This window comes from Scyliorhinus torazame, chromosome 4, assembly GCF_047496885.1.
Source record: "Scyliorhinus torazame isolate Kashiwa2021f chromosome 4, sScyTor2.1, whole genome shotgun sequence".
Lineage (NCBI taxonomy): Eukaryota > Metazoa > Chordata > Chondrichthyes > Carcharhiniformes > Scyliorhinidae > Scyliorhinus > Scyliorhinus torazame.
In genome coordinates, this window is record NC_092710.1 from 189,769,623 (window position 1) to 189,796,435 (window position 26,813).

A 26,813-nucleotide genomic window follows, 5' to 3' on the forward strand; every position below is an offset into this window, starting at 1 on the left:
GTGATTCTCCACAGTTCAGTTTGTACAAGTTTTTGCCCCTTTTCACCCCTCCCTACCTACCATTCTCCTCCCGCCCACGATGAACCATTCCTCAAACATGAACAGTCCCCACCTTGTCTCAAAGCTTCCGCTAATCCCCTCAATTTTAACTTAATCTTATCTATCTGGAGAAAGTCGTACAGGTCCCTGAGCCAGGCCGCCACCCCCAGTGGCATTATCGATCACCATTCCAGCAAAATCCTTCACCGGGCAACGGGAGAGGAGAAGACCACAACATTGGTCTTCCTCCCCTCCATCAGGTCCAGCAGTTCCAATACCCCAAAAATCACCACCATAGGGTCTGGCCGGGCCTCTGCCCCACAATCTTTGATAGCGTCCCAAACACCCCCTCCCAGTATCTCTCCAACTTCTCACAGCCCCAGAACATATGTGTGAGGTTTACTGGTCCCAGCCCACACTTCTCACACTCGTCTGCCACCCCCTAGAGAAACCCACTCATCCTCACCCGAGTCATGCGCACCCTGTGTACCACCTTGAACTGAATCAAATTTATCCTCGCTCACGAAGAGGTCGAATTCACCCTGCGCATCGCCTCACTTCACACTCCCCATCCTATCTCCAGCCCCCCCCAACTCCTCCTCCTCTTTCTCCTCAATCCTCACCCCTTGAGCTCCCCCAGCCACCCATGTATGTCTCCAATCATGCCCTCCACTTCCACATCTGGGAGCAGCAACTGCTCCAGTAAGGTATATTTTGGCAGCTTGGGAAACCCTCGACATACCTAGCGCGCGCAAAGTCCCTCACTTGCATATACCTGAATTTGCTTCCCTTCGGAAATTCTACCCTCTCCCTCAACTTGCAAACCTCTCCTCCAGGTATAGATCCCTCGCTCTCACCAGCCCCTCCTCTCTCCACCTCCTGTACATGCCATCCATCTCCCCTGGCTTAAACCTGTGGTTCTCACACAATGGCGTTAGCACCCGTTACATCCTGAAGTATCTCCTCAGCTGATTCCACATCCTTATTGTGGCCTTTTATGCTATCCATCACCTTTCTCGATCCTATCTTTTATTATTATTGTCACAAGTAGGCTTACATTAACACTGCAATGAAGTTACTGTGAAAATCCCCTAGTCACCACACTCTGGCATCTGTTCGGGTACACTGAGGGAGAACTCGACATCCAATTCACCCAATAAGCACATCTTTCGGGACTTGTGGGAAGAAACCGGAGCACCCAGAGGAGACCGGGAATTCCAGTCCATCTTAAAACCGCCCCATGTCCCCTTCCTCCCCACCCGGACCGGCCCTACACAACTTCTCATAGTAATCCCTGAATGCCTCATTTATCTTCCCAGGCTCCGTCACTACTTCCCCTTCCCTGTCTGTACTCTAGACACGGCCTGCCTCTGTGGCTAATGGGCTAGCATGTGGCTCACCTTTTCTCCATATTCATACTGAACCCCCCTCACCCTCCATGGCTGCCCAACAGCCTTCCCCGTCATCAGCCTATCGAACTGCCCCTGCACCTTCTTTCTCTTTGCCAATTCTCCTTGGTGGGGCCCTCCAATATTTCCTGTCCACCTCAACTATCTCATCTAATAACCGTCCATACTCCTCCCTCCTCCTATCTCTGTGCACTTTGAACGTGATAATCCCCCCCCCTCCCCCAAACCACTGCCTTCAATGCTTTCCAAAATGTGGCTGCCAATACCGGCCCATTCTGGTTCAGCTCCACGTAGTCCTTTGTCACCACCCACCCCTATCACAGAACCCCTTGTCCTCTAAAAGCCCCGGGTCTGACCTCCACCCCAGCCTCTGCTCCTGCCTCGAGCTACGTTTAACCTCCAGCCAATGTGATGCATGGTCAGAAATCACGATTCCTGCATACTCCATCCTCACCACACCCACCAACACCTCTCTGCTCACCACAAAGAAATCAATTCTGGAGTACATGTGCGAGAAGAAGGAGTACACCTCTCCCCCAGGTTCCTAACCCTCCAGGGATCCACCATTCCCATCCTTTCCATAAACCCTCCCAGCTCCTTCACCATCCTCAACCGTCCCAATGATTTGGGGCTTGACCTATCCACCCTCGGCTCCAGTACGCAATTAAAATCACTCCCCATGATCAACTGATGCATGTCCAGGTCCGGAATCATTCGCAGCAACCCCTTCAACAAACCCCAAGCCGTTCTGATTCGGTACATAAACAGACACTAGCACCACCCACATCGCGTAAAGCATCCCGCTCACTATCACGCATCTCCCACCTGGATCCCGCACTTCCTTGGCCCCTACAAACCCCATCATTTTGCTCATTGGGATGGCCACCCCCATGACTTTGAATCGAACCCCGAGTGAAATACCTGACCCACCCATTCCTTTCTCAAGCTAATCTGATCCTTCACCTGGAGGTGCATCTCCTGCAGAAAGACCACCCCCATCTTCAAGCTCCCCAAGTGCACAAAGACCCGAGACCTCTTCACCATCCTTTAGTCCCTGTATGCTCCATGTTATGAACCATACTGAAGGCTTGCACCTCCATTCGCCTCTACTGTCCACCAGCCTCCCCCTTTAATTTTGCCCTAAACCGGACCCGTCCAAGATGGCCCCCTTCTCCATCCATGACCCCATTCCCACTACAACACTGCTATGTCGCGCTCCCCCCACTAACTTGGCCAACCCCCATGGTCGCCTCCCCCACCTCACTTCCATTGACCAGCATTACCTACCAGCGTGGCAGCTACTTCCCAAAGGCTCCTCCTATCTACCCCTCACCTCACCCTTCCCTCCTTGGTCTGTGCAAACGGCTCCCTGTGGACCCGGCCCTCCCTCACACAAACAAAGACACATCCAAAGCCACAGGTCACCTCCTCCTAATAGAAAAAACGCCACGGGAGGGGGGAGGGAACAGTTGCCACCTCACAAACTTATTGCCCCTTAACAAACAATCACAACACCAAAATCACCCCACCCGAGAAGAAAATTCCAACCCTCCAGATCCCACATAAACGCATCCTCCGAACTCCATTGACCAAATTTTCCGTCTCCCGTCAACATTCAGTTCTCCGACTTCCGGGTGCGGCGATGACCAGCTGAGTCGCACGTTTCGGCAGCTCCCGGTGAAACGGACTTTTGGGCTCTTGATAGGAGCCCCAACGGCAATTTTGACGGCTAAAAACACTGTGCGGTAAACCAGAAGGGAATCCCCCCTGGATACGGATGAAAAAAGGAGGAGAAAGTGGCCGGATTGCAGTGGATCCTTTAGAACAGCGGCAAGGAAGGCAAGCAAAAACCAAGATGGCGTCGGAAGGTGGCAGTTTAACATGGGGCCCTGAACAACAAGAGTTCTTGAAATGCTTTGTGGAAGAGCTCAAAAAGGAAATGAAGAAAGAGCTGTTGGCCCCGATACTACAGGCGATCGAAGGGCTAAAGGAGGAACAAAAGACCCAGGAGCGGGAGCTTCGGGTCGTGAAGGCAAAGGCAGCCGAGAATGAGGGCGACATACAGGGCCTGGTGGTGAAGACGGAGACGCATGAGGCACATCAGAAACGATGTGTGGAAAGGTTGGAGGCACTGGAGAACAACGCAAGGAGGAACAACCTGAGGATTCTTGGTCTTCCTGAAGGTGCGGAGGGAGCGGACGTCGGGGCATATGTGAGCACGATGCTGCACTCGTTAATGGGAGCGGAGGCCCCGGCGGGTCCGTTGGAGGTGGAGGGAGCATACCGAGTGATGGGGCGAGGACCGAGAGCAGGAGAAATTCCCAGAGCCATAGTGGTGAGATTCCTCCGCTTTAAGGATAGAGAAATGGTCCTTAGATGGGCAAAGAAAACTCGGAGCAGTAAATGGGAGAACGCGGTGATCCGCGTTTATCAAGACTGGAGTGCGGAGGTGGCGAGAAGGAGGGCGAGCTTTAATCGGGCCAAGGCAGTGCTTCATAAAAGGAAGATAAAATTTGGAATGCTGCAACCGGCAAGACTGTGGGTCACATATCGAGGGAGGCACCACTACTTTGAGACGGCGGATGAAGCGTGGACTTTTATTGTGGAAGAAAAACTGGAATGAGCGGGTTATTAAAAAGAACGTTTGAACAAAGTGGGGGGCGAAGAGGGGGGTTAAAAAGGGGGGAAAGAGGCGTTTTATGTACTAATCCTGCGATGTGGTAACTTTTCTCTCTTCCACAGGTGGTGATGGGGGGAGGAGGGGAGGTGGAGGAGATAGGGCATTGGCCATTGGAGGCGGGGCCAAGGGAGAAGCGCGGGCTTGGTTCCCGCGCTATGATAATCATGGCGGGAATAGAGAAGCAGGAAGGAGGGGGCGTCGCACGGTGCGAGCCGAGGTCACGGGGGGAAGCCGAGGTCGGCCAGAGTTTGCTGACTTCTGGGAGCAACATGGGGGGAGTAATTACGCTAGCGGGGGATCTAGTGGGAGGGGGGAATTACTGGGTTGCTGCTGCTGGGGAGAGGGGGGAGCGGGGATGGGCGGGGGGGCACCGCCTGGGGGAGATACAGCTGCGTGGGAACCGGGTGAGGAGCTGGAAAAAGGGGATGGCTAATCGACAAGGGGGGGGGGCGGGTAGGAAGCCCCCCAACCCGGCTGATCTCGTGGAACATGAGAGGGCTGAACGGGCTGATAAAGAGGGCACGGGTACTCGCACACCTTAAGAAACTTAAGGCAGATGTGGTTATGTTACAGGAAACGCACCTGAAACTGATAGACCAGGTTAGGCTACGCAAAGGATGGGTGGGGCAGGTGTTCCATTCGGGGCTAGATGCGAAAAACAGGGGGGTGGCTATATTAGTGGGGAAGCGGGTAATGTTCGAGGCAAAGACTATAGTGGCGGATAACGGGGGCAGATACGTGATGGTGAGTGGCAAACTACAGGGGGAGACGGTGGTTTTGGTAAACGTATATGCCCCGAACTGGGATGATGCCAATTTTATGAGGCGGATGCTAGGACGCATTCCGGACCTAGAGATGGGAAAGCTGATAATGGGGGGAGATTTTAATACGGTGTTGGAACCAGGGCTGGATAGGTCGAAGTCCAGGACTGGAAGGAGGCCGGCAGCAGCCAAGGTACTTAAAGATTTTATGGAGCAGAAGGGAGGTGTAGACCCGTGGAGATTTAGCAGACCTAGGAGTAAGGAGTTCTCGTTTTTCTCCTATGTCCATAAAGTCTACTCGCGAATAGACTTTTTTGTGCTGGGAAGGGCGTTGATCCCGAAGGTGAGGGGAACGGAGTATACGGCTATAGCCATTTCGGATCACGCTCCACACTGGGTAGACTTGGAGATAGGGGAGGAAACAGGAGGGCGCCCACCCTGGAGAATGGACATGGGACTAATGGCAGATGAGGGGGTGCATTGAAAAGTACTTGGAACTCAATGATAATGGGGAGGTCCAGGTGGGAGTGGTCTGGGAGGCGTTGAAGGCGGTGGTTAGAGGGGAGCTGATATCAATAAGGGCACATAAAGGGAAGCAGGAGAGTAAGGAACGGGAGCGGTTGCTGCAAGAACTTTTGAGGGTGGACAGACAATATGCGGAAGCACCGGAGGAGGGACTGTACAGGGAAAGGCAAAGGCTACATGTAGAATTTGACTTGCTGACTACGGGCACTGCAGAGGCACAATGGAGGAAGGCACAGGGTGTACAGTACGAATATGGGGAGAAGGCGAGCAGGTTGCTGGCACACCAATTGAGGAAAAGGGGAGCAGCGAGGGAAATAGGGAGAGTGAGGGATGAGGAAGGAGAGATGGAGCGGGCAGCGGAGAGAGTGAATGGAGTGTTCAAGACATTTTATAAAAAATTATATGAAGCTCAACCCCCGGATGGGAGGGAGAGAATGATGGGCTTCTTGGATCGACTGGAATTTCCCAAGGTGGAAGAGCAGGAAAGGGTGGGACTGGGAGCACAGATCGAGGTAGAAGAAGTGGTGAAAGGAATTAGGAGCATGCAGGCGAGAAAGGCCCCGGGACCGGATGGATTCCCAGTCGAATTCTATAGAAAATATGTGGACTTGATCGCCCCGGTATTGACGAGGACCTTTAATGAGGCAAAGGAAAGGGGACAACTGCCCCCGACTATGTCTGAAGCAACGATATCGCTTCTCTTAAAGAAGGAAAAGGACCCGCTACAATGCGGGTCCTATAGACCTATTTCCCTCCTAAATGTAGATGCCAAGATCCTGGCCAAGGTAATGGCAATGAGAATAGAGGAATGTGTCCCGGGGGTGGTCCACGAGGACCAAACTGGGTTTGTGAAGGGGAGACAGCTGAACACTAATATACGGAGGCTGTTAGGGGTAATGATGATGGCCCCACCAGAGGGGGAAACGGAGATAGTACTGGCGATGGATGCCGAGAAAGCATTTGATAGAGTGGAGTGGGATTATTTGTGGGAGGTGTTGAGGAGATTTGGTTTTGGAGAGGGGTATGTTAGATGGGTGCAGCTGTTGTCTCGGGCCCCAATGGCGAGCGTGGTCACGAATGGACGGGGATCGGCATATTTTCCGCTCCATAGAGGGACAAGGCAGGGATGCCCTCTGTCCCCATTATTGTTTGCACTGGCGATTGAGCCCCTGGCGATAGCGTTGAGGGGCTCCAAGAAGTGGAGGGGAGTACTTAGAGGAGGAGAAGAACACCGGGTATCTTTGTATGCGGACGATTTGCTACTATACGTGGCAGACCCGGCGGAGGGGATGCCAGAAATAATGCGGATACTTGGGGAGTTTGGGGATTTTTCAGGGTATAAATTGAACATGGGGAAAAGTGAGTTGTTTGTGGTGCATCCAGGGGAGCAGAGTAGAGAAATAGAGGACCTACAGTTGAGGAAGGTAACAAGGGACTTTCGTTACCTGGGGATCCAGATAGCCAAGAATTGGGGCACATTGCATAGGTTAAATTTAACGCGGTTGGTGGAACAAATGGAGGAGGATTTCAAGAGATGGGATATGGTATCCCTGTCACTGGCAGGGAGGGTGCAGGCGGTTAAGATGGTGGTCCTCCCGAGATTCCTCTTTGTGTTTCAGTGCCTCCCGGTGGTGATCACGAAGGCTTTTTTTAAAAGGATTGAAAAGAGCATCATGGATTTTGTGTGGGCCGGGAAGACCCCGAGAGTGAGGAAGGGATTCTTACAGCGTAGCAGGGATAGGGGGAGGGCTGGCACTACCGAGCCTAAGTGAGTATTATTGGGCCGCGAATATTTCAATGGTGAGTAAGTGGATGGGAGAGGAGGAGGGAGCGGCGTGGAAGAGATTAGAGAGGGCGTCCTGTAGGGGGACTAGCCTACAGGCTATGGTGACAGCCCCATTGCCGTTCTCACCGAGGAACTACACCACAAGCCCGGTGGTGGTGGCTACACTGAAGATTTGGGGACAGTGGAGACGGCATAGGGGAAAGACTGGAGCCTTGGGGGGGGTCCCCGATAAGAAACAACCATAGGTTTGCCCCGGGGGGAATGGATGGGGGATATGGAATGTGGCAAAGAGCAGGAATAACGCAACTGAAAGATCTGTTTGTGGATGGGAAGTTCGTGAGTCTGGGAGCGCTGACCGAGAAATATGGGTTGCCCCAAGGGAATGCATTCAGGTATATGCAACTGAGGGCTTTTGCGAGGCAACAGGTGAGGGAATTCCCGCAGCTCCCGACACAAGAGGTGCAGGACAGAGTGATCTCAAAGACATGGGTGGGGGATGGTAAGGTGTCAGATACATATAGGGAAATGAGGGACGAAGGGGAGACTATGGTAGATGAACTAAAAGGGAAATGGGAAGAAGAGCTGGGGAGGACATCGAGGAGGGACTGTCCTCATGTCCAATGTCCACGTCGTCCTCATGTGCCAGGCTAAGCCTGATTCAGTTTAAGGTATTACACAGGGCGCATATGACTGGAGCACGGCTCAGTACATTTTTTGGGGTGGAGGATAGGTGTGCGAGGTGCTTGATAAGCCCAGCGAATCATACCCATATGTTTTGGTCATGCCCGGCACTACAGGGGTTTTGGATGGGGGTGACAAAGGTGCTTTGAAAAGTAGTGGGGGTCCGGGTCGAACCAAGCTGGGGGTTGGCTATATTTGGGGTTGCACAAGAGCCTGGAGTGCAGGAGGCGAGAGAGGCCGATGTTTTGGCCTTTGCGTTCCTAGTAGCCCGGCGCAGGATATTGTTAATGTGGAAAGAAGCCAAGCCCCCGGGGATGGAGACCTGGATAAATGACATGGCAGGGTTTATAAAGCTAGAGCGGATTAAGTTCGTTCTAAGGGGGTCGGCTCAAGGGTTCACCAGGCGGTGGCAACCGTTCGTCGAATACCTCGCAGAAAGATAGATGGAATGGAAAAAAGAAGGTAGCAGCAGCAGCCCACGATCGAGGGGGGGGGGGGGGGGGTGGGGGGTGGGGGGGTAAGGGGGGGGGGGGTGGGGGGGGGGGAGAACCAGAAGGACTCTCAGGGTTGTTAATATATACTGTATAATATGTATAGGTCGTTGCGACAGATAATTATATATTGGACTGTTAAATTATATTTTTGGAGAGTGTTACTTGTGATAAGGCAGTTGCCAATTAGGGTTAGTTTTCATTTTTGTTATTTATTATTTGTTCATTTTTTGTTTATAAAATAGGTCATTGTTATTTGTGTTGTTATAATATTGTGTAAAGGATGCACAATGTACTGTGTTGGTTGACCAAAAATTTTCAATAAAATATTTATTAAAAAAAAAAACATTCAGTTCTCCTCCAGTTTATGGTCTCTAATAAAGTCATTGACCTGCTTTTGGGTTGCGAAATAGTACTCCCGGCCTTCGAATGCCATTCGCAGTTTCGCCAAGCACAGCACCCCGAGCCTGATCTGTCTTCAGTGAAGAACCACTTTGCCTCTGTTGAACCCGGAGCACCATTTTGTCAGCTCCGCTCCAATGTCCTGATAGATTTGAACCCTGTTCCACTCCCATTCGCAGTGCCGATTCTCCCTGGCCCACCGCAGGATATTCACAAACATGTGAAGCCTCAAAATAACGGCCCTATCCACCTCTTGGGTCTTGTCCAGGACCCCGTCCTCCACCAGCCCCATCAGCATCCTTGAGACGTATCTCGTGGCACTCGTGCCTTCCAGACCTTCAGGCAAGTCAACGATATGCAGATGCTGCCTTCTGGATTTATTCTCCTGCTGCTCTACCTTTTCCCTTAGCGACTTGCAAAGGTCCCCCAGGAGCCCCAATGCCACCACCCGATCACTGTGGTCGAGTTTCACCACTTCCATCTCCCAGATCTGTGATCCCTGTGCCTCCAAGCACTTCTCGACTCTCTCCATCAAGCCTTTCAAGGGTGCTACCCCTCCTTCGATGGCCTTTGATCGATCTTACTGCAGCTCCTATCGTTGCTGGCAGAATTTCTCTCTGATGAATGCCATCGACTGTTCCACCTGGAGTTTTCCAGCGCCAACAACCCTTCCCCCTCAGCCATCTTTTCCAATTATTGCTGCGCCATGGATCTCTTCCAGTTCCTTGGCCAGGTCTTTAACCTTCTGCCGACATACCACACCCGGGGGAACTTCTCCTCCACACCTTCAGCTACACTTTCCTGTCAAAATTCCCCCGCTTTCGGGTAAAAAGAGCTGAAATCAACACCTTCAGCCACCGGAAGTCTCCTAAATGTTTATTCTTTTGCTAAAAGTACATCATCAGTCTCTGTGACAGTGTTCAGTTGCCGCCCTTCATGTTTCTAAACCAAAAATAAAAGTTAGGATCTATCAATCCGGGTTTCACCCTGGGATCTGACTTGTCCGATAGTAACATCAGCTAAGCCTAATAGTTGTAATCCGAGCATTTTTTGGCAACAAATTTGTTTGATCATTCCAGTGGACCACTGGTGTAACTGGATTGGAGGGAACGCCCCTCTAATGGCAGCATTGGGACTGCAAGGTCAACCTTTGCTGCTGGTGGCCATCTCTTCGGGCCATGAAGTCTCTGGTTCCGATGTTCCCCAGGAAGCCACAGAGATACCACCTTCTTGAAGGTGTGGGGGCAGCTCTGCCACTGGCAAAATGCTACCAACCCAAGTAATGCCTCTTAATGGGGCCTTTAATTGTTTAAATTCATTTTGATTTGATTCGTTTATTGTCACGTGTACCGAGGTACAGTGAAAAGTATTTTTCTGCGAGCAGCTCAACAGATCATTAAGTACATGGGAAGAAAAGGGAATTAAAAAAAAAATACATAATAGGGCAACACAACATCTGCCTCCAGTTGGCAGAAAGCCAAGTGGCTACCGTTTCCTAGCTCAGCCCCAAGTTCTGTTCGGCGATCATCCCTATGCTTGTTGATCTCGTTTGGCTCCCAATGCCAAAGCAATGTCTTGATTTTAAAATTCTCATCCTTGTTTTCAAATTCCATCATGACTTTGTCCATTCCCATCCCTAATCTCCTCCTTATAATGCTCTGAGATATTTGCTCTCCAATTATGGCCACTTGAACATTGCTGATTTTGATTATTCCAACATTGGCAACCTGCCTTCAGTTGCCAAGGTCGTTAACCCTGTCTGGACTTCCCTTCTTAAATGAAATGAAATGAAAATCGCTTCTTGTCACAAGTAGGCTTCAAATGGACTTCCGGGTGCGGTGATGACCAGCTAAGCCGCACGTTTCGGCAGCTCCCGTTGGAACGGACTTTTGGCTCTTGATAAGAGCCCCAACGGCAATTTTAAACGGCCAAAATCACTGTGCGGTGAAATAGAAGGGAATCCCCCTGGACGTTGATGGACAAAGGAGAGGATAGCGGCAGGATTGCAGTGGATCCTTCAGAGCAGCGGCAAGGAAGGGAAGCTCGAAGCAAGATGGCGTCGGAAGGTGGCCGTTTGTTATGGGGCCCGGACCAACAAGAGTTCCTGCGGTGCTGTGTGGAAGAGCTGAAGAAGGAGGTGTTGGCCCCGATGCTACAGGCGATTGAAGGGCTAAAGGAGGCGCAGAGGACCCAGGAGCTGGAGCTTCGGGTCGTGAAGGCAAAGGCTGCTGAAAATGAAGATGAAATTCAGGGCCTGGTGGTGAAGACAGAGATGCACGAGGCGCAGCACAAGAGGTGTGTGCAGAGGTTGGAAGCGCTGGAGAATAATTCGAGGAGGAAGAATCTAAGAGTCTTAGGTCTTCCAGAGGGGGCGGACATCGGGGCATATGTGAGCACGATGCTTCATTCGCTAATGGGATCGGAGGCACCGACGGGCCCTTTGGAGGTGGAGGGAGCTTATCGAGTTATGGCGCGAAGACCAAGGGCAGGAGAAATACCTCGAGCCATAGTGGTGAGGTTTCACCGCTATAATGACAGAGAGATGGTCCTAAGATGGGCGAAGAAAACTCGGAGCTGCAGGTGGGAGAACGCGGTGATCCGCGTATACCAGGATTGGCGTGCGGAGGTGGCGAGAAGGAGGGCAAGTTTCAATCGGGCTAAGGCGGTGCTTCACAAAAAGAAGGTGAAATTTGGAATGTTGCAACCGGCGAGACTGTGGGTCTCACACCAAGGGAAGCACCACTACTTTGAGACGGCAGAAGAGGCGTGGACATTTATAGTGGACGAGAAGCTGGAATAGTCTGGCGAGAGAAAGAGCTTCTGGGGCAAAGTGGTGGGGTGACTATGTGGGACGAGGAAGGGGGGGGGGGATGATTTTTCAATTGTTAATTCTTTAATCCTGTACATTTTCTCTCTTCCCCTCGTTTGGAGGGTGGGGGGGTGTATGAGGAACTGTGGGCGCCGGTGGGTAGGAAAGCGGGGCTGAGTGGGAAACGCGGGCCTCGTTCATGCGCTATGGTAATTAAGGCGGGAACAGGGTCGCAGGAAGGTGGGGGCCTCGCACAGTGAGAGGCCGAGGGCAAACGGGGAAGCCGAGGTCAGCCAGAGTTCGCTGACTTCTGGGAGCAACATGGGGGGTGTAATTACGCTAGAGGGGGATCTAGCGGAGGGTGGGGGGGGGAGGGAGCTAACTGGGTTGCTGCTGCTAAGGGGAAGGGGGAGCTGTTATGGGACGGGGTGGTCGAGGCGGGAGGGCACCGTCGGTGGGATATACGGGTACGTGGGAACCGGGTGAGGAGCTGTGGTAAAAAAGGGGATGGCTAGTCGACAAGGGGGGTGGGGGTAAAGAGCCCCCCAACCCGGTTGATCACATGGAACGTGAGAGGGCCGATTAAAAGGGCGCGGGTACTCGCACACCTAAAGAAATTAAAGGCAGATGTGGTTATGTTGCAGGACATGCACCTGAAATTGACAGATCAGGTCAGACTACGTAAAGGATGGGTGGGACAGGTGTTTCATTCGGGTTTGGTTGCGAAGAATAGGGGGGGGTGGCTATTTTAGTGGGGAAACGGGTACTGTTTGAGGCAAAGACCATAGCGGCGGACAGTGGGGGTAGATACGTGATGGTGAGTGGCAGACTGCAAGCTGGTGGTTCTGGTGAACGTATACGCCCCGAACTGGGATGATGCAAACTTCATGAGGCGTATGTTGGGGCGTATCCCAGACCTGGAGGCGGGAAAGTTGATAATGGGGGGAGATTTCAATACAGTGCTTGATCCAGGGCTGGACCGGTCGAGGTCCAGGACCGGGAGGAGGCCGGCAGCGGCCAAGGTGCTTAAGGACTTCATGGAGCAGATGGGATTAGATCCTTGGAGATTTATCAGACCTAGGAGTAAGGAGTTCTCATTCTTCTCCCATGTTCACAAGGTATATTCACGGATAGGCTTTTTTGTCCTGGGAAGGGCACTGATTCCGAAGGTGACAGGGACGGAGTACACGGCCATAGCCATCTCGAACCACACTCCACACTGGGTAGATCTGGAGGTAGGAGAGGAAAAGGAACAGCACCCACTCTGGAGAATGGATATGGGCCTGTTGGCGGATGAGGGGATATGTCTCAGGGTGAGGGGGTGTATCGAAAGGTACTTGGAGCTTAATGACAATGGAGAGGTTCAGGTGGGAGTGGTCTGGGAGTTGCAGGCGGTGGTCAGAGGGGAACTGATATCCATAAGGGCACATAAAGGGAAGCAAGAGAGTAAAGAAAGGGAGCGATTGCTGAGAGAACTTCTGAGGGTGGACAGGCAATATGCAGAGGCACCGGAGGAGGGACTGTACAGGGAAAGACAAAGGTTACATGTGGAATTTGATCTGCTGACCACGGGTAAGGCAGAGGCACAGTGGAGGAGGGCACAGGGAGTGCAGTATGAGTATGGAGAGAAGGCGAGTTGGTTACTGGCCCAACAATTGAGGAAGAGGAGAGCGGCGAGGGAGATAGGTGGGGTGAGGGAGAGATGGAACGGAGAGTGGAGAGAGTGAATGGGGTGTTTAAGACATTCTATGAGAGGTTGTATAAGGCTCAGCCCCCGGAAGGGAAGGAGGGAATGATGCATTTCCTGGAATTCCCGAAGGTGGAGGAACAGGAGAGGGCGGGACTGGGAGCACAGATGGATGTGGAGGAGGTGGTAAAGGGGATTGGGAGCATGCAGGCGGGGAAGGCCCCGGGACCGGATGGGTTCCCGGTGGAATTTTATAGGAAATATATAGACCTTCTGGCCCCGCTCTTGACGAGAACCTTTAATGAGGCCAGGGAAAGGGGGAAGTTGCCCCCGACTATGTCGGAGGCGACAATATCGTTACTCTTGAAGAAGGATAAAGACCCGCTGCAGTGTGGGTCCTACAGGCCCATTTCCCTTTTGAATGTAGATGCTAAGCTCCTGGCTAAGGTAATGGCGACGAGGATAGAGGATTGTGTCCCGGGGGTGGTCCATGAGGATCAAACTGGGTTCGTTAAGGGGAGATAGCTGAACACGAACATACGGAGGCTGCTAGGGGTGATGATGATGCCCCCACCAGAGGGGGAGGCGGAGATAGTGGTGGTGATGGATGTCGAGAAAGCATTTGACAGGGTGGAGTGGGACTACCTGTGGGAAGTGTTGAGGAGATTTGGTTTTGGTGAAGGGTTCATTGGATGGGTACAGCTGCTATATAGGGCCCCGGTGGCAAGTGTGATCACGAACAGGCAGAGGTCTGACTACTTCCGTCTTTATAGAGGGACGAGGCAGGGGTGTCCCCTGTCTCCGTTACTGTTTGCATTGGTAATTGAGCCCCTGGCCATAGCACTGAGGGGCTCCAGGAAGTGGAGGGGAGTACTCAGGGGAGGAGAAGAACACCGGGTATCATTGTATGCAGATGATTTACTGTTGTATGTTGCGGACCCGGTGGAGGGGATGCCTGAGATAATGCAGACGCTCGGGGAGTTTGGGGAATTCTTGGGGTACAAATTGAACATGGGGAAGAGTGAGTTGTTTGTGGTACATCCGGGGGAGCAGAGCAGGGGAATAGAGGATTTACCGCTGAGGAGGGTAACAAGGGATTTCCGGTACTTGGGGATCCAGATAGCCAGGAGTTGGGGAACCTTACATAGGCTTAATTTAACACGATTGGTGGATCAGATGGAGGAGGATTTTAAGAGATGGGACATGGCGCCCCTGTCACTGGTGGGGAGGGTGCAGGCGGTCAAAATGGTAGTCCTCCCGAGATTCCTTTTTGTGTTTCAGTGCCTCCCGGTGATGGTCACGAAGGCTTTTTTCAGGAAGATCGGGAAAAGCGTCATGAGTTTTGTGTGGGCTGGGAAGACCCTGAGAGTGAGGAGGGGGTTCTTGCAGCGTAGCAGGGAGAGGGGGGGACTGGCACTACCGAGCTTAAGTGAGTACTATTGGGCCGCCAATATTTCAATGGTGTGTAAGTGGATGGGAGAAGGGGAGGGAGCGGCGTGGAAGAGATTGGAGATGGCGTCCTGCAAAGGAACCAGCCTACAAGCACTGGTGACGGCAACGCTGCCGTTCTCCCCGAAGAAATACACCACAAGTCCAGTGGTGGTGGCAACACTGAAAATTTGGGGGCAGTGGAGACGGCATCGGGGAATGACGGGAGCCTCGGTGCGGTCCCCGATAAGAAATAATCATAGGTTTGTCCCGGGGAGAATAGATGGAGGATTTGGAGCATGGCAGAGAGCTGGGATTGTGCAACTGAGGGATCTGTTCCTGGACGGGATGTTTGCGAGTCTGGGAGCGCTGACGGAAAAATATGGGTTGCCCCAAGGGAATGAATTTCGATACATGCAACTGAGGGCTTTTGCGAGGCAACAGGTGAGGGAATTCCCGCAGCTCCCGACGCAGGAGATTCTGGATAGAGTGATCTCAGGGACATGGGTGGGGGATGGTAGGGTGTCAGATATATACAGGGAAATGAGAGATGAGGGGGAGAACATGGTGGATGAGCTGAAGGGAAAATGGGAGGAAGAGCTGGGGGAAGAGATTGAAGAGGGGCTGTGGGCAGATGCCCTACGTGGGGTAAACTCTTCGTCCTTGTGCGCCAGGCTTAGCCTGATACAATTTAAGGATTTGCACAGGGCACATATGACCGGAGCAAGGCTCAGTAAATTTTTCGGGGTAGAGGATAGGTGTGGGAGATGCTCGAGAAGCCCAGCAAACCACACCCACATGTTTTGGTCATGCCCGGCACTGCAGGGGTTCTGGGTTGGGGTGGCGAAGGTGCTTTCAAAGGTGGTGGGGGTCCGGGTCGAGCCAGGCTGGGGGCTGGCTATATTCGGGGTTGCAGAAGAGCCGGGAGTGCAGGAGGCGAGAGAGGCTGATGTTTTGGCCTTTGCGTCCCTAGTAGCCCGGCGAAGGATACTGCTTATGTGGAAGGAAGCCAAGCCTCTGGGCGTGGAGACCTGGATAAACGACATGGCAGGGTTTATAAAACTGGAACGGATAAAGTTTGCACTAAGGGGTTCGGTTCAGGGGTTCACCAGGCGGTGGCAACCGTTCGTTAACTACCTCGCAGAACGATAAAGGAAATGGCAAGGTAACAGCAGCAACCCAGGGGGGAGGGGGGGCGGGGGGGGCCCAGGTGGGTCCTCAGGGGTGTTTTTGTAAAGATATTGGTACTTGGTTATGTATATCGAATTGCTGATTTTATTATTTGGAAGAGTTATTTTTGTTATGGCAGTTGCCATTTAGGTTATATATTATTTATTTATTTGTTAAAATACGGTCACGGTTATTTATATTGTTTTGCTGTTGTAAAAAGGGGAAAAACCTTTGTACTGTTTTGTTTGGCCGAAAAAGTTGAATAAAATATATTATTTTTAAAAAAGTAGGCTTCAAATGAAGTTACTGTGAAAAGCCCCTAGTCGCCACATTCCAGCGCCTGTTCGGGGAGGCTGGTATGGGAATTGAACCATGCTGCTGGCCTGCCTTGGTCTGGTTTGAAAGCCAGCTCTTTCGCCTTGGGCTAAACCAGCCCCAGTATAAAATCTCACCATCTCCCTATCTCTTTTTACTCCTTTAAAATGCTTCTTAAATCTCTTTGACCAAGCTTTTGATCATCTGCCTTAATATCTCTTTACATAGCTTAGTGCCAGATTTTGTTTGATAATGCTCCTGTGAAGTACTTTGGGCGGTTTTATTATGTCAAAGGTGCTGTATAAATCCAAATTACTGTTGCTGTTGTCAACCTTATTCTTTCCTTGAAGTTAAAACACTAGAATCAATAGGCCCTGTGAACAGAACAGTCTTCAAAGTACTGGCTAAAGATTATTATAATGTTCTTGCACATTTTATGTTTACAGGCAATTGAGGAGGGGAATCTTGATGCACTTGATCATTCTGATTTTCAAGATACAGATATTCCCTTTGAAATACCAGTTCCTGTAAAACAACACATCTTGGTAAGTTCAATAGGAAGTGTCATGGGTCTGCATAATATATCTATTGGCAACAATATCATATGATTCCAGATCAGTGGGATGCACGGTAGCACAGTGGTTAGCACTGTTGCTTCACAGCATCAGGGTCCCAGGTTCGATCCCTGGCTTCGGTCACTGTCTGTGCGGCGTCTGCACGTTCTCCCAGTGTCTGTGTGGGTTTCCTCCGGGTGCTCAGATTTCCTCCCACAAGTCCTGAAAGACGTGCTTGTTAGGTGAATTGGCTATTCTGAATTCTCCCAATGTGTACCAGAACAGGTGCTGGAGTGTGGCGATGAGGGGATTTTCACAGTAACTTCATTGCAGTGTTAATGCAATGTTTTTATTGCCCAGTCCCTTGTGACAATTCTTTTTAAAATTTAGAGTACCCAATTCATTTTTTTTTCCAATTAAGGGGCAATTTAGCGTGGCCAATCCACCGACCCTGCACATCTTTGGGTTGTGGGGGCGAAACCCACGTAAACACGGGGAGAATGTGCAAACTGCAGTGACCCAGAGCCGGGATCGAACCTGGGACCTCGGCGCCGTGAGGCAGCAGTGCTAACCACTGCACCAACGTGCTGCCCTTACTTGTGACAATAATAAAGATTATTATTATCTGTCTCCTAGATCTGGATTCTGGATTGGAATTTCTTATTTTACTAAGCAGCCTTAGTTTGTTTTGCAGCCCTTTTCAGAAGCCCCTAAGTTGAAGAGTATTTGAGTAGGTGACTTGAATTTCGATAGACTGGGGAATCAAAACATTTACAGTGGCACCATTTAAATGTTTAAATGTCTTTAGAACACATCCTCGGCCATTGATGAAACACCTTCACTCAAGTGAATGTCCCTGTTCTCCGTGGCACCAATGAGATTTATGGCTATTTGTTTAAACTTAATGATATTCCTATGTTCTCTGCAGCTCCTACCAATACACAGTTATATTATTAACAACTTGTATTTACACAGAATTTTTAATGTAGTAAAATGTATCGAGGTGCGCCACAGAAGTGTTAGCAAGCAAAATATGACACCACGCTACATAGGGATGGGCAACAAAGCTGGCCTAGCCAGAGAGCCCACATACCATAAAAATTCTTTTAAAAAAAGATCTTAGAGCAAAGGATCAAAAGCTTGGTCAGAGGTTAATTGGGATTGGAGTGGATTTGTTTATTGTCATGTGTACCGAGGTACAGTGAAAAGTATTTTTCTGCGGGTAGCTCAAACAGATCATTAAGTACATAAAAATAAAATAAAAAGAAAATACATAATAGGGCAACACAAGGTACACAATGTAAATACATAGACACTGGCATAGGGTGAACCATACAGGAGTGTAGTATTAATCAGGTCAGTCCCCAAGAAGGTCATTTAGGAGTCTGGTAACAGCGGGGAAGAAGCTGTTTTTGAATCGGTACGTGCGTGTTCTCAGACTTTTGTATCTCCTGCCCGATGGAAGAAGTTGGGAGAGTGAGTAAGCCGGGAGTATCTTAAAGGAGGTTTGAAAGGGGCTGGGGGAAATGGGAGTGTTCCATGCGAAGGACTTTGCCAAGGCCACCAAAGTCATTGGCCCGAGTTAGAGGCATGTAGATATCTCAGAGCTGTGGGGCTGGAGGAGATTACAAAGGTAGGGAGAGGCAAGGTTTGGCAGGGGTTTGAAAACCAGGATGCAAGTTTTAAAGTCAAGTTGTTGCTTCAAGAACCAATGTAGGTCAGCAGTCTCAGGGGTGATTGGGGAATGGAACTTGGTGAGTGTCAGGACAGCAACATTAGAGTTGTGGACGTCCTCGAGTTTATGGAGGGTAGAATACAGGAGTAGTCAACTCTAGAGGTAACCAAGGCATGATTGAGGATTTAGCAACAGATGAGCTGAGGTGGGGGGCGGAGTTGGCAATGCAAAGGAGACAGAAATAGACAGTCTTTGTGATTAAGGCCAATAAGACATAGGAGCAGAATTAGGCCACTCAGCCCATCGAGCCTTGCACAGTTATGTGATCAGATGCTCATTTCAGTAACAAATCTGACACCATGGACTGGATATTTAAAACCGGTCAAGGTCTGGATCAGAGGTGAGTAGGTATGCAATTTGTGCCACTGGCTTTTGTGCCAGTTCCAGTCGGCAATGTGGACAGTTGGACTCAAGGCAGCTGTAAGTGTAGAGGCCCAATAAGTCACCAGAGGGATCCCTCGCCCTGGACTCGGAACAGCTGCTTGGCCATTGCTGCAGCTACAGGTTGTTCCCTGGAGTGATTGCCCCTCCAGGATCAAGGCCAGGCAATTGTGGCTTTTTAAAACATAAAACAAAGCTTACCTTCACTTGTCTCTTCCAGTTTCCATTTTCAGGTCAGCAGCTCCCATCTCAGCTGGTGGGATTACTGATCTTTGTATACTAGAGGGCATCCCATTGACCTGTCAGAGTTGGGAGCCATTCGCCTTCCCTGATTGGACAATGATCCTACTCCTTTTTCTTGAATTGGCTGAAAATATGAAAATCCCCATGAGCACCGATACAGTGTTGGATCCCAGAACTAAGGTGTCATTTCTGGTTCCAATCTTTGGTTGAAAAACCCAGCCCCAATATTGCAAGTAGCCTAGAAGTCTCACACAATTCCTTGGAGAGGAATGGAGTTGCTTGCTCAGAAGCAGAGCTCATGGTGGGGGCTGAAGACACCAGCTTGAATCTTCCCAATGTTTCGTTGAGAGGAAATTCATTCTCATTCAGTATGGCAGACAAGAATGACGATTTTGAGACAGTGAGGTGGTGGTGAAGTTGAGTTGAATGTCATCAGCGTACATGTGGAAGCTGACACTGTTTTGCACATGATTCCACCGAAGGGCAGCATGCAGATGACAATAGGAGGAGGCCGAGGATAGATAGTGTGAGAGGATGCAAACCATCAGGGCCAGGGGACTTATTTGCCTTTTGCCCCATTAGTTTGTCTAATATTACTTCTCTTGTGATGGTGATGATATTTAATTCCTCCCCTTTATTCCTTAATACTAATGGGATGTTCGAGTTCCACCATAAAGACAGATGTAAAATATCTGTTTAACTCATCTGCCATTTCCTTATTCCCCATATCTTTCTCCCCAGATTCATATTCTAAGGGCCATTACCTCTCTCTTCCTTTTAATACATTTAAAGAAGCTCTTCTTGTCAGTTTTTATATACTTCGTTAGTTTGCCCTCGTCGTTTCTTTTCTCGGTCTTTATTTTCTTTTAAGTCCTCCTTTGCTGGATTCTGAAATTAACCCAATCTTCAGGGCTATCACTGACCTTTGCCCCCTTACCTGCTTTTTCTTTCAACTTAATACTCTCCTAAACTCCTTGGTTAGCCATGGTTGGTTTATTCCTCTCTTAGAATCTTTCTGCCTTACTGGGATATATTTTTGCTGAATTTGCATGAATTCCTTGAATACCTGCCACTGCTTGTTTACGGTCTTTCCTGCTAATCTATCTGCCAATCCACTTTAGCTAACTCTGCACTCATTTCATTCAGGGGCTGTTTAGCACAGGGCTAAATCGCTGGCTTTTAAGGCAGACCAAGGCAGGCCAGCAGCACGGTTCAATTCCCGTACCAGCCTCCCCGAACAGGCGCCGGAATGTGGCGACTAGGGGCTTTTCACAGAAACTTCATTGAAGCCTACTTGTGACAATAAGCGATTTTCATTTCATTTCATTTTCATTTCATTGTAACTCACTTTATTTAAGTTAAACACAATTGTTTCCGACCAAAGTTTCTCACTCTCAAACTGAATATTAAATTCCATCATGTTATGATCACTACTTTCTTGGGGATCTTTTATTCCGAGGTCATTTATTAAACCTATCTCATTATCCATTACCAGATCCAAGATAATGTGTTCCCTGGTTGGTTCCATGACACATTGCACTAAGAAACTATCCCTACTGAACTCGTAGCTACCCTTCCAACTTGATTAACCTTATCAACATGAAGATTAAAGTCAGCCATAATTATTGCTCCATACTTTATTATGCTCCTATTATTGTTGATTTATACCCTTCCCTGCAGCGTGGCTACTTTGGTGATCTATACACTACTCCTACCAATGTCTTCTTTCCTTTGCTGCTTTTCACTTCTATCCAAATGGACTCGACATTATCCAAGTCTAGATAGTCTCTCGCAACTTTCCTCATTTCATCTCTTATAAAGAGTGCTACCCACCACCGTTTCCTTCCCTCCTGTCCTGAAAGGTCAAATATCCCTGAATGTGAAGTTCCCAGTTTTGATCTCCTTGTGACCATGTTTCCATCTGTAATGGCTATGAGATCATATCCTTATACCTTGATTTTACGCCATCAGTTTGTCTAACTTATTCCGAATGTTTTGTTCATTAGTGGGGCTGTTGGCGGACGAGGAGGTGAGTGAGCGGGTCTGAGGAAGCATAGAGAGATACCTGGAGGCCAACGATAACGGGGAGGTCCGAGTGGGAATGGTCTGGGAGGCGATGAAGGCGGTGGTTAGGGGAGAGCTGATCTCCATTAGAGCCCACAAGGAGAGGAGAGAGCAGAAGGAGAGGGAGAGGCTGGTGGGGGAGATGGTGAGGGTAGACAGGAGGTATGCGGAGGTGCCTGAGGAGGGACTGTTGAGGGAGAGGCGTAGCCTCCAGGCTGAATTCGACCTGTTGACCACCAGGAAGGCAGAGGCGCAGTGGAGGAAGGCCCAGGGGGCAATTTATGAATATGGGGAAAAGGCAAGTCGGATGCTGGCGCATCAGCTTCGGAAGCGGGACGCAGCTAGGGAGATCGGGGGACTTAATGATAGGGGAGGGAGTGTGGTGCAGAGTGGGATTGGCACCAATGGGGCCTTCAGGGACTTTTATGAGGAACTGTATCGGTCCGAGTCCCCACTGCAGGAGGGAGGGATGGGCCGCTTTCTGGACCAATTGAGGTTCCCGAAGGTGGAGGAGGGACTGGTGGCGGGATTAGGGGCCCCGATTGGGCTGGAGGAGCTGGCCAAAGGGATAGGGAGCATGCAGGCGGGGAAGGCACCGGGGCAGGATGGTTTCCCGGTCGAATTGTACAAAACATATGTGGACCTGTTGGGCCCGTTGCTAGTTAGGACCTTCAATGAGGCAAGGGAGGGGAGGGCTTTGCCCCCGACGATGTCCGGGCACTGATCTCCTTGATCCTGAAGCGGGACAAGGATCCCCTGCAGTGTGGGTCTTACAGGCCGATTTCGTTGTTAAACGTAGATGCCAAGGTGCTGGTGAAGGTCTTAGCCACGAGAATTGAGGATTGTGTGCCGCAGGTGATCCACGAAGACCAGACGGGGTTCGTGAAGGGGAGGCAGTTGAACGCAAATGTGCGGAGGCTCCTGAACGTTATTATGATGCCGGCGAGGGAGGGGGAGGCAGAGATAGTGGTGGTGATGGACGCTGAGAAGGCCTTCGATAGGGTAGAGTGGCGGTACTTGTGGGAGGTGCTGAAGAGGTTCGGGTTTGGGGAGGGGTTCGTCAGGTGGGTTAGGCTGTTGTAAGAGGTCCCGATGGCGAGTGTGGCCACGAACAAGAGGAGGTCTGAGTACTTTCGGTTGCATCGAGGGACGAGGCAGGGGTGTCCCCTGTCCCCCCTGCTCTTTGCACTGTCGATAGAACCCCTGGCTATTACACTGAGAGAATCGAGGAACTGGAGGGGGTTGGTGCGGGGTGGGGAGGAGCATAGGGTGTCGCTCTATGCAGACGACTTGCTGCTATATGTGGCGGACCCGGTGGGGGTAATGAGGATCCTCAGGGAGTTCGGGGATTTCTCAGGGTACAAGCTCAACATGGGGAAGAGCGAGTTGTTCGTGGTTCACCCAGGGGACCAGGAGAGGGGGATTGGCGAGCTCCCATTAAAAGGTGCGGAGAGGAGCTTCAGGTATTTGGGGGTCCAGGTGGCCAGGAGCTGGGGGGCCCTGCATAGACTTCATTTCACAAGGGTAGTGGAGCAAATGGAGGAGGAGTTTAAGAGGTGGGACGCATTGCCGCTGTCCCTGGCGGGTAGGGTGCAGTCAGTTAAGATGACGGTGCTCCCAAGGTTTTTGTTCCTGTTCCAGTGCCTCCCCATTCTTATCCCGAAGGCCTTCTTTAGGCGGGTCAACAGGAGTATAATGGGGTTTGTGTGAGCGTGAGGGACTCCGAGGGTGAGAAGGGTGTTCCTGAAGCGGAGTAGGGATGGGGGGGGCTGGCACTGCCCAACCTCTGGATACTACTAGGCCGCCAATGTGGCGATGGTGCGCAAGTGGGTGATGGAAGGGGAGGGGGCTGCATGGAAGAGGCTGGAGACGGCGTCTTGTGAGGGTACAAGTATGGAGGCGCTGGCAACGGCGCCGCTGCCGCTCCCTCCAATGAGGTATGCCATGAGCCTGGTGGTGGCAGCTACCCTCAAAATCTGGGGGCAGTGGAGGCGGCACAGGGGGGAAGTGGGGACCTCGGTGTCGGCCCCAATACGGGGGAACCACCGGTTTGTCCCAGGGAGAATAGATGGAGGGTTTTCGGGGTGGCACAGGGCAGGGATAAGACGGCTGGGGGACCTGTTTGTGGATGGGAAATTCGCGAGCCTGGTGAGCTGGAGGAGAAGTATGGGCTCCCCCCGGGGGACACCTTTAGGTATTTACAGGTAAGGGCGTTTGCCAGGCGGCAAGTGGTGGAATTCCCGCTGCTGCTGCCACGCACAGTACAGGACAGGGTGCTCTTGGGGGAGGTGGGTTGGAGAGGGGACGATCTCGGCAACTTACCAGGTGATGCAGGAGGAGGAGGCCACGGTGGTGGAGTTGAAAGGTAAGTGGGAGGAGGAGTTGGGGAAGGAGATCGAGGAGGGGATCGAGGATGGGACGTGGGTAGATACCCTTGGAAGGGTGAACTCTTCCTCTTCATGCGCGAGGCTCAGCCTCATACAGTTTAAGGTGCTGCACAGGGCACACATGACCGGAACAAGGATGAGCCGGTTCTTTGGGGGTGAGAACAGGTGTGTTAGGTGCTCAGGGAGCCCGGCAAACCACACCCATATGTTCTGGGCGTGCCCAGCACTGGAGGAGTTTTGGAAGGGCGTAGCAAGGTCGGTGTCGGGGGTGGTAGGATCCAGGGTCAAGCCGGGCTGGGGGCTCGCAACATTTGGGGTTGCAGGAGGCGAAAGATTCCGGTATTCTGGCCTTTGCGTCCCTGGTAGCCCGGCGAAGGATTCTTCTTCAATGGAGGGATGCGAGGCCCCCAAGCGTGGAATCCTGGATCAACGATATGGCGGGGTTTATTAAATTGGAGAGGGTGAAATTTGCCTTAAGGGGATCGGTGCAAGGGTTTTTCAGGCGGTGGCAACCGTTCTTGGACTTCCTGACAGAACAATGGTCAGCAGCAGCAACCCGGGGGGGGGTTCTATTTTATTTTTGTTTGTCTATACTGGGGGATCTGAGGGGGTGTACATATTTGCTATGTGTTAACTCGGGGTGTTAATTTATTATTTATGTATAGGGGGGAGGGAGGCACGGGGGTTGTTTTATTTTGTTTTGTATTTAATTCTATTGGGTTCCTTTTTCATTTTGTTGTTGATATTTTATGAAAATTTCAATAAAAAAAAAATAATTTTTTTTAAAAAAGATTTTTTAAATTTTTAAAAAAAATTTAGGCTTGCCTTTTTGAATTCTTCAGATCACTCCTCCTTGGAGGAATGTTTAACTCATGTTATAGCCTGAACTTTCAACCATTTAATATATTTTTGCATTCAAGTCTCATCAGAACTTCAAGTGACAGTTGTTTTGATTAGAATGTTATTCTACATAGATTTTCTGATATTCTGAGCTAACTGCAGCTGATCAGAAACAAATGCTGAGGCTTTCTGAACTCATTTTACTAGCAGCAGTCTAGCTCCAAATTCATGTTTTATATTGTGGTTCCTTGAATAACTAATGCAATCTTTTTTTTTCAAGGATGATAAACGTGAAGAAATTAGGGACTGGGTTCTCACTGTGTCAATGGATCAGCACGTTGAGCAGATCCTACCAGCAGATGAACGAGACACTTATGAAGCCTCTCTATTGGCTGTAAATACTGGCATCCGCTCTCTTCCTTGTATAATAACAGGTGATTATTATTTATGCGAAGTACAATTGGGGGTTAATTACATTTGATTAGATAAAGGATGACAATTATGGGAACATTAAACACACATGTGGGGAAACAATAGTTTTTCCATTGCTTTTTCCATGAAATATGTTGGCCAATGAATCAACTTGCTGACCAATCAGCATCTTTTTTCTCCTGTACTATAAATTGTTGTGATCATGTGATAAGGGCAGCACGGTAGCATTGTGGATAGCACAATTGCTTCACAGCTCCAGAGTCCCAGGTTCGATTCCGGCTTGGGTCGCTGTCTGTGCGGAGTCTGCACGCCCTCCCCGTGTGTGCGTGTGTTTCCTCCGGGTGCTCCGGTTTCCTCCCACAGTCCAAAGATGTTCAGGTTAGGTGGATTGGCCATGATAAATTGCCCTTAGTGTCCAAAATTGCCCTTCGTGTTGGGTGAGGCTGCTGGGTTCTGGGGATAGAGTGGAGATGCTGACCTTGGGTAGGGTGCTCTTTCCAAGAGCCGGTGCAGGCTCGATGGGCCGAATGACCTCCTTCTGCACTGTAAATTCTATGATCTATGATTTGAAATTTGCCATTGCTGCATTTGTCCAACTGAGTGCAAGACAATAAACTTGAGTAACATGTCCCTCTTTTCATCAATGTTCGAGTTCTGTACTATCAAGTGATCACTTATTTACTCTTCATCCATTGAAGCAATCCAAAGCTATTTATAATATGGATTGAACGCATGGTAGAAATCTACTCTCTCAATTTCAACATTAACCTGTGCAGCAATGGGCAATTTGAGTTGAGAGTTCCTACTTAGTCACATTGCTTGCTGATAATTATTGTACAGGTGCAAACATGAAAAGCAACTGCTTGGGAAAGCAGCGTGTTGCCTGCAAGTGTCAGTGGTAATTCACACATGGGAATCGTAGCCTAATTCCTGGGTAACTAAACAACTGACCCTTCCCTACCCCTCAACCTGACTTGACTAGCCCCTACCACACAACTCCATCTCCTGACCCGCTGACTCCCCCTCCCAACTCATCCCCACCCAACATCCTCTTGTGCCCGACTCCTCTGACCTGACCTGACTAGCCAACACCATACGATTTACTGCATTGCCCTTCCCACCTCCACCCCTGACCCAACCAGATTAGCCCCCACTACCCAACTTCTCCACCCCCACCCGACCTCTCCTGACCTGACGACCCCTCCCAACCCTTTCCACCCACCATCCTACCCACCCATTCACTCACACAAATGCGGAGCAGAGTTGTAGACAGAATAAAGTAGGATGGTTATTGCTGCTCCTCTGAAGATTTGGACTTGCATGCAGAAGAATGGGTCTCATCGGATTTGTCACGCTTCATAATCCCTCGTATTCTTTTGTTCTCGAAATTTAATTAAAGTTAGTCAAGTCGACATATGCAAGACTAGAGAAGCCAGTGAAGCAGCTTGTGTTTATCCACCAAAACTGTATGTGAGTTAAATGATCCATTTATGTCAATTGATGTCAGTACAATGTGAATAGTATTCTGGATGAATTAAATACATTTCCTTGCCTTCAGGTACTCACTTCATGATGCCTGTGAAATGGTGCCAACCACCTTACTCTCTCCTGGCCAAACAAAATGTATGCCTCTGCGTGTTTTATCTCTTTAAGGCACCACTGCCACTTCCTCTATGAGGTGCTGTCACTACTCAGTAGTTACTCCAATAATGGCACGGTCCCAGTAAACCATTTTGCAAGTAGGTTTGTTCTGGGAGGAATCATAATTAAGTCAGATGCTATCCTCTCAGACTCTTTCTCCACCTTATTCCAGGCATATACAGAGGCGAGTTGTAATGACCTGTGCCATCCTGGCTGAGAGCCAATTTATCAGAATTGAACCCATAACCTTCCTGCTCTAAATGAGTCAGTACACCACGTTGCACATACACCCACTGTGTCATTGGGATTTATATGGAATTATTATTTATGGTTTAAAAACCATAAAAAAGGGA

General features: G+C 50.2%; 1 protein-coding gene across 1 annotated transcript in view; it reads left to right on the forward strand.

Moving 5' to 3' along the window:
• ift172 (intraflagellar transport 172) overlaps positions 1 to 26,813 on the forward strand; it is a 211,697-nt gene that overhangs the window by 183,893 nt on the left and 991 nt on the right. The window contains exons 45-46 of the mRNA XM_072499027.1: positions 16,630 to 16,728; positions 24,668 to 24,821. Coding sequence (XP_072355128.1) covers positions 16,630 to 16,728; positions 24,668 to 24,821 — 253 coding nt within the window. The remainder of the gene's footprint in view (positions 1 to 16,629; positions 16,729 to 24,667; positions 24,822 to 26,813) is intronic.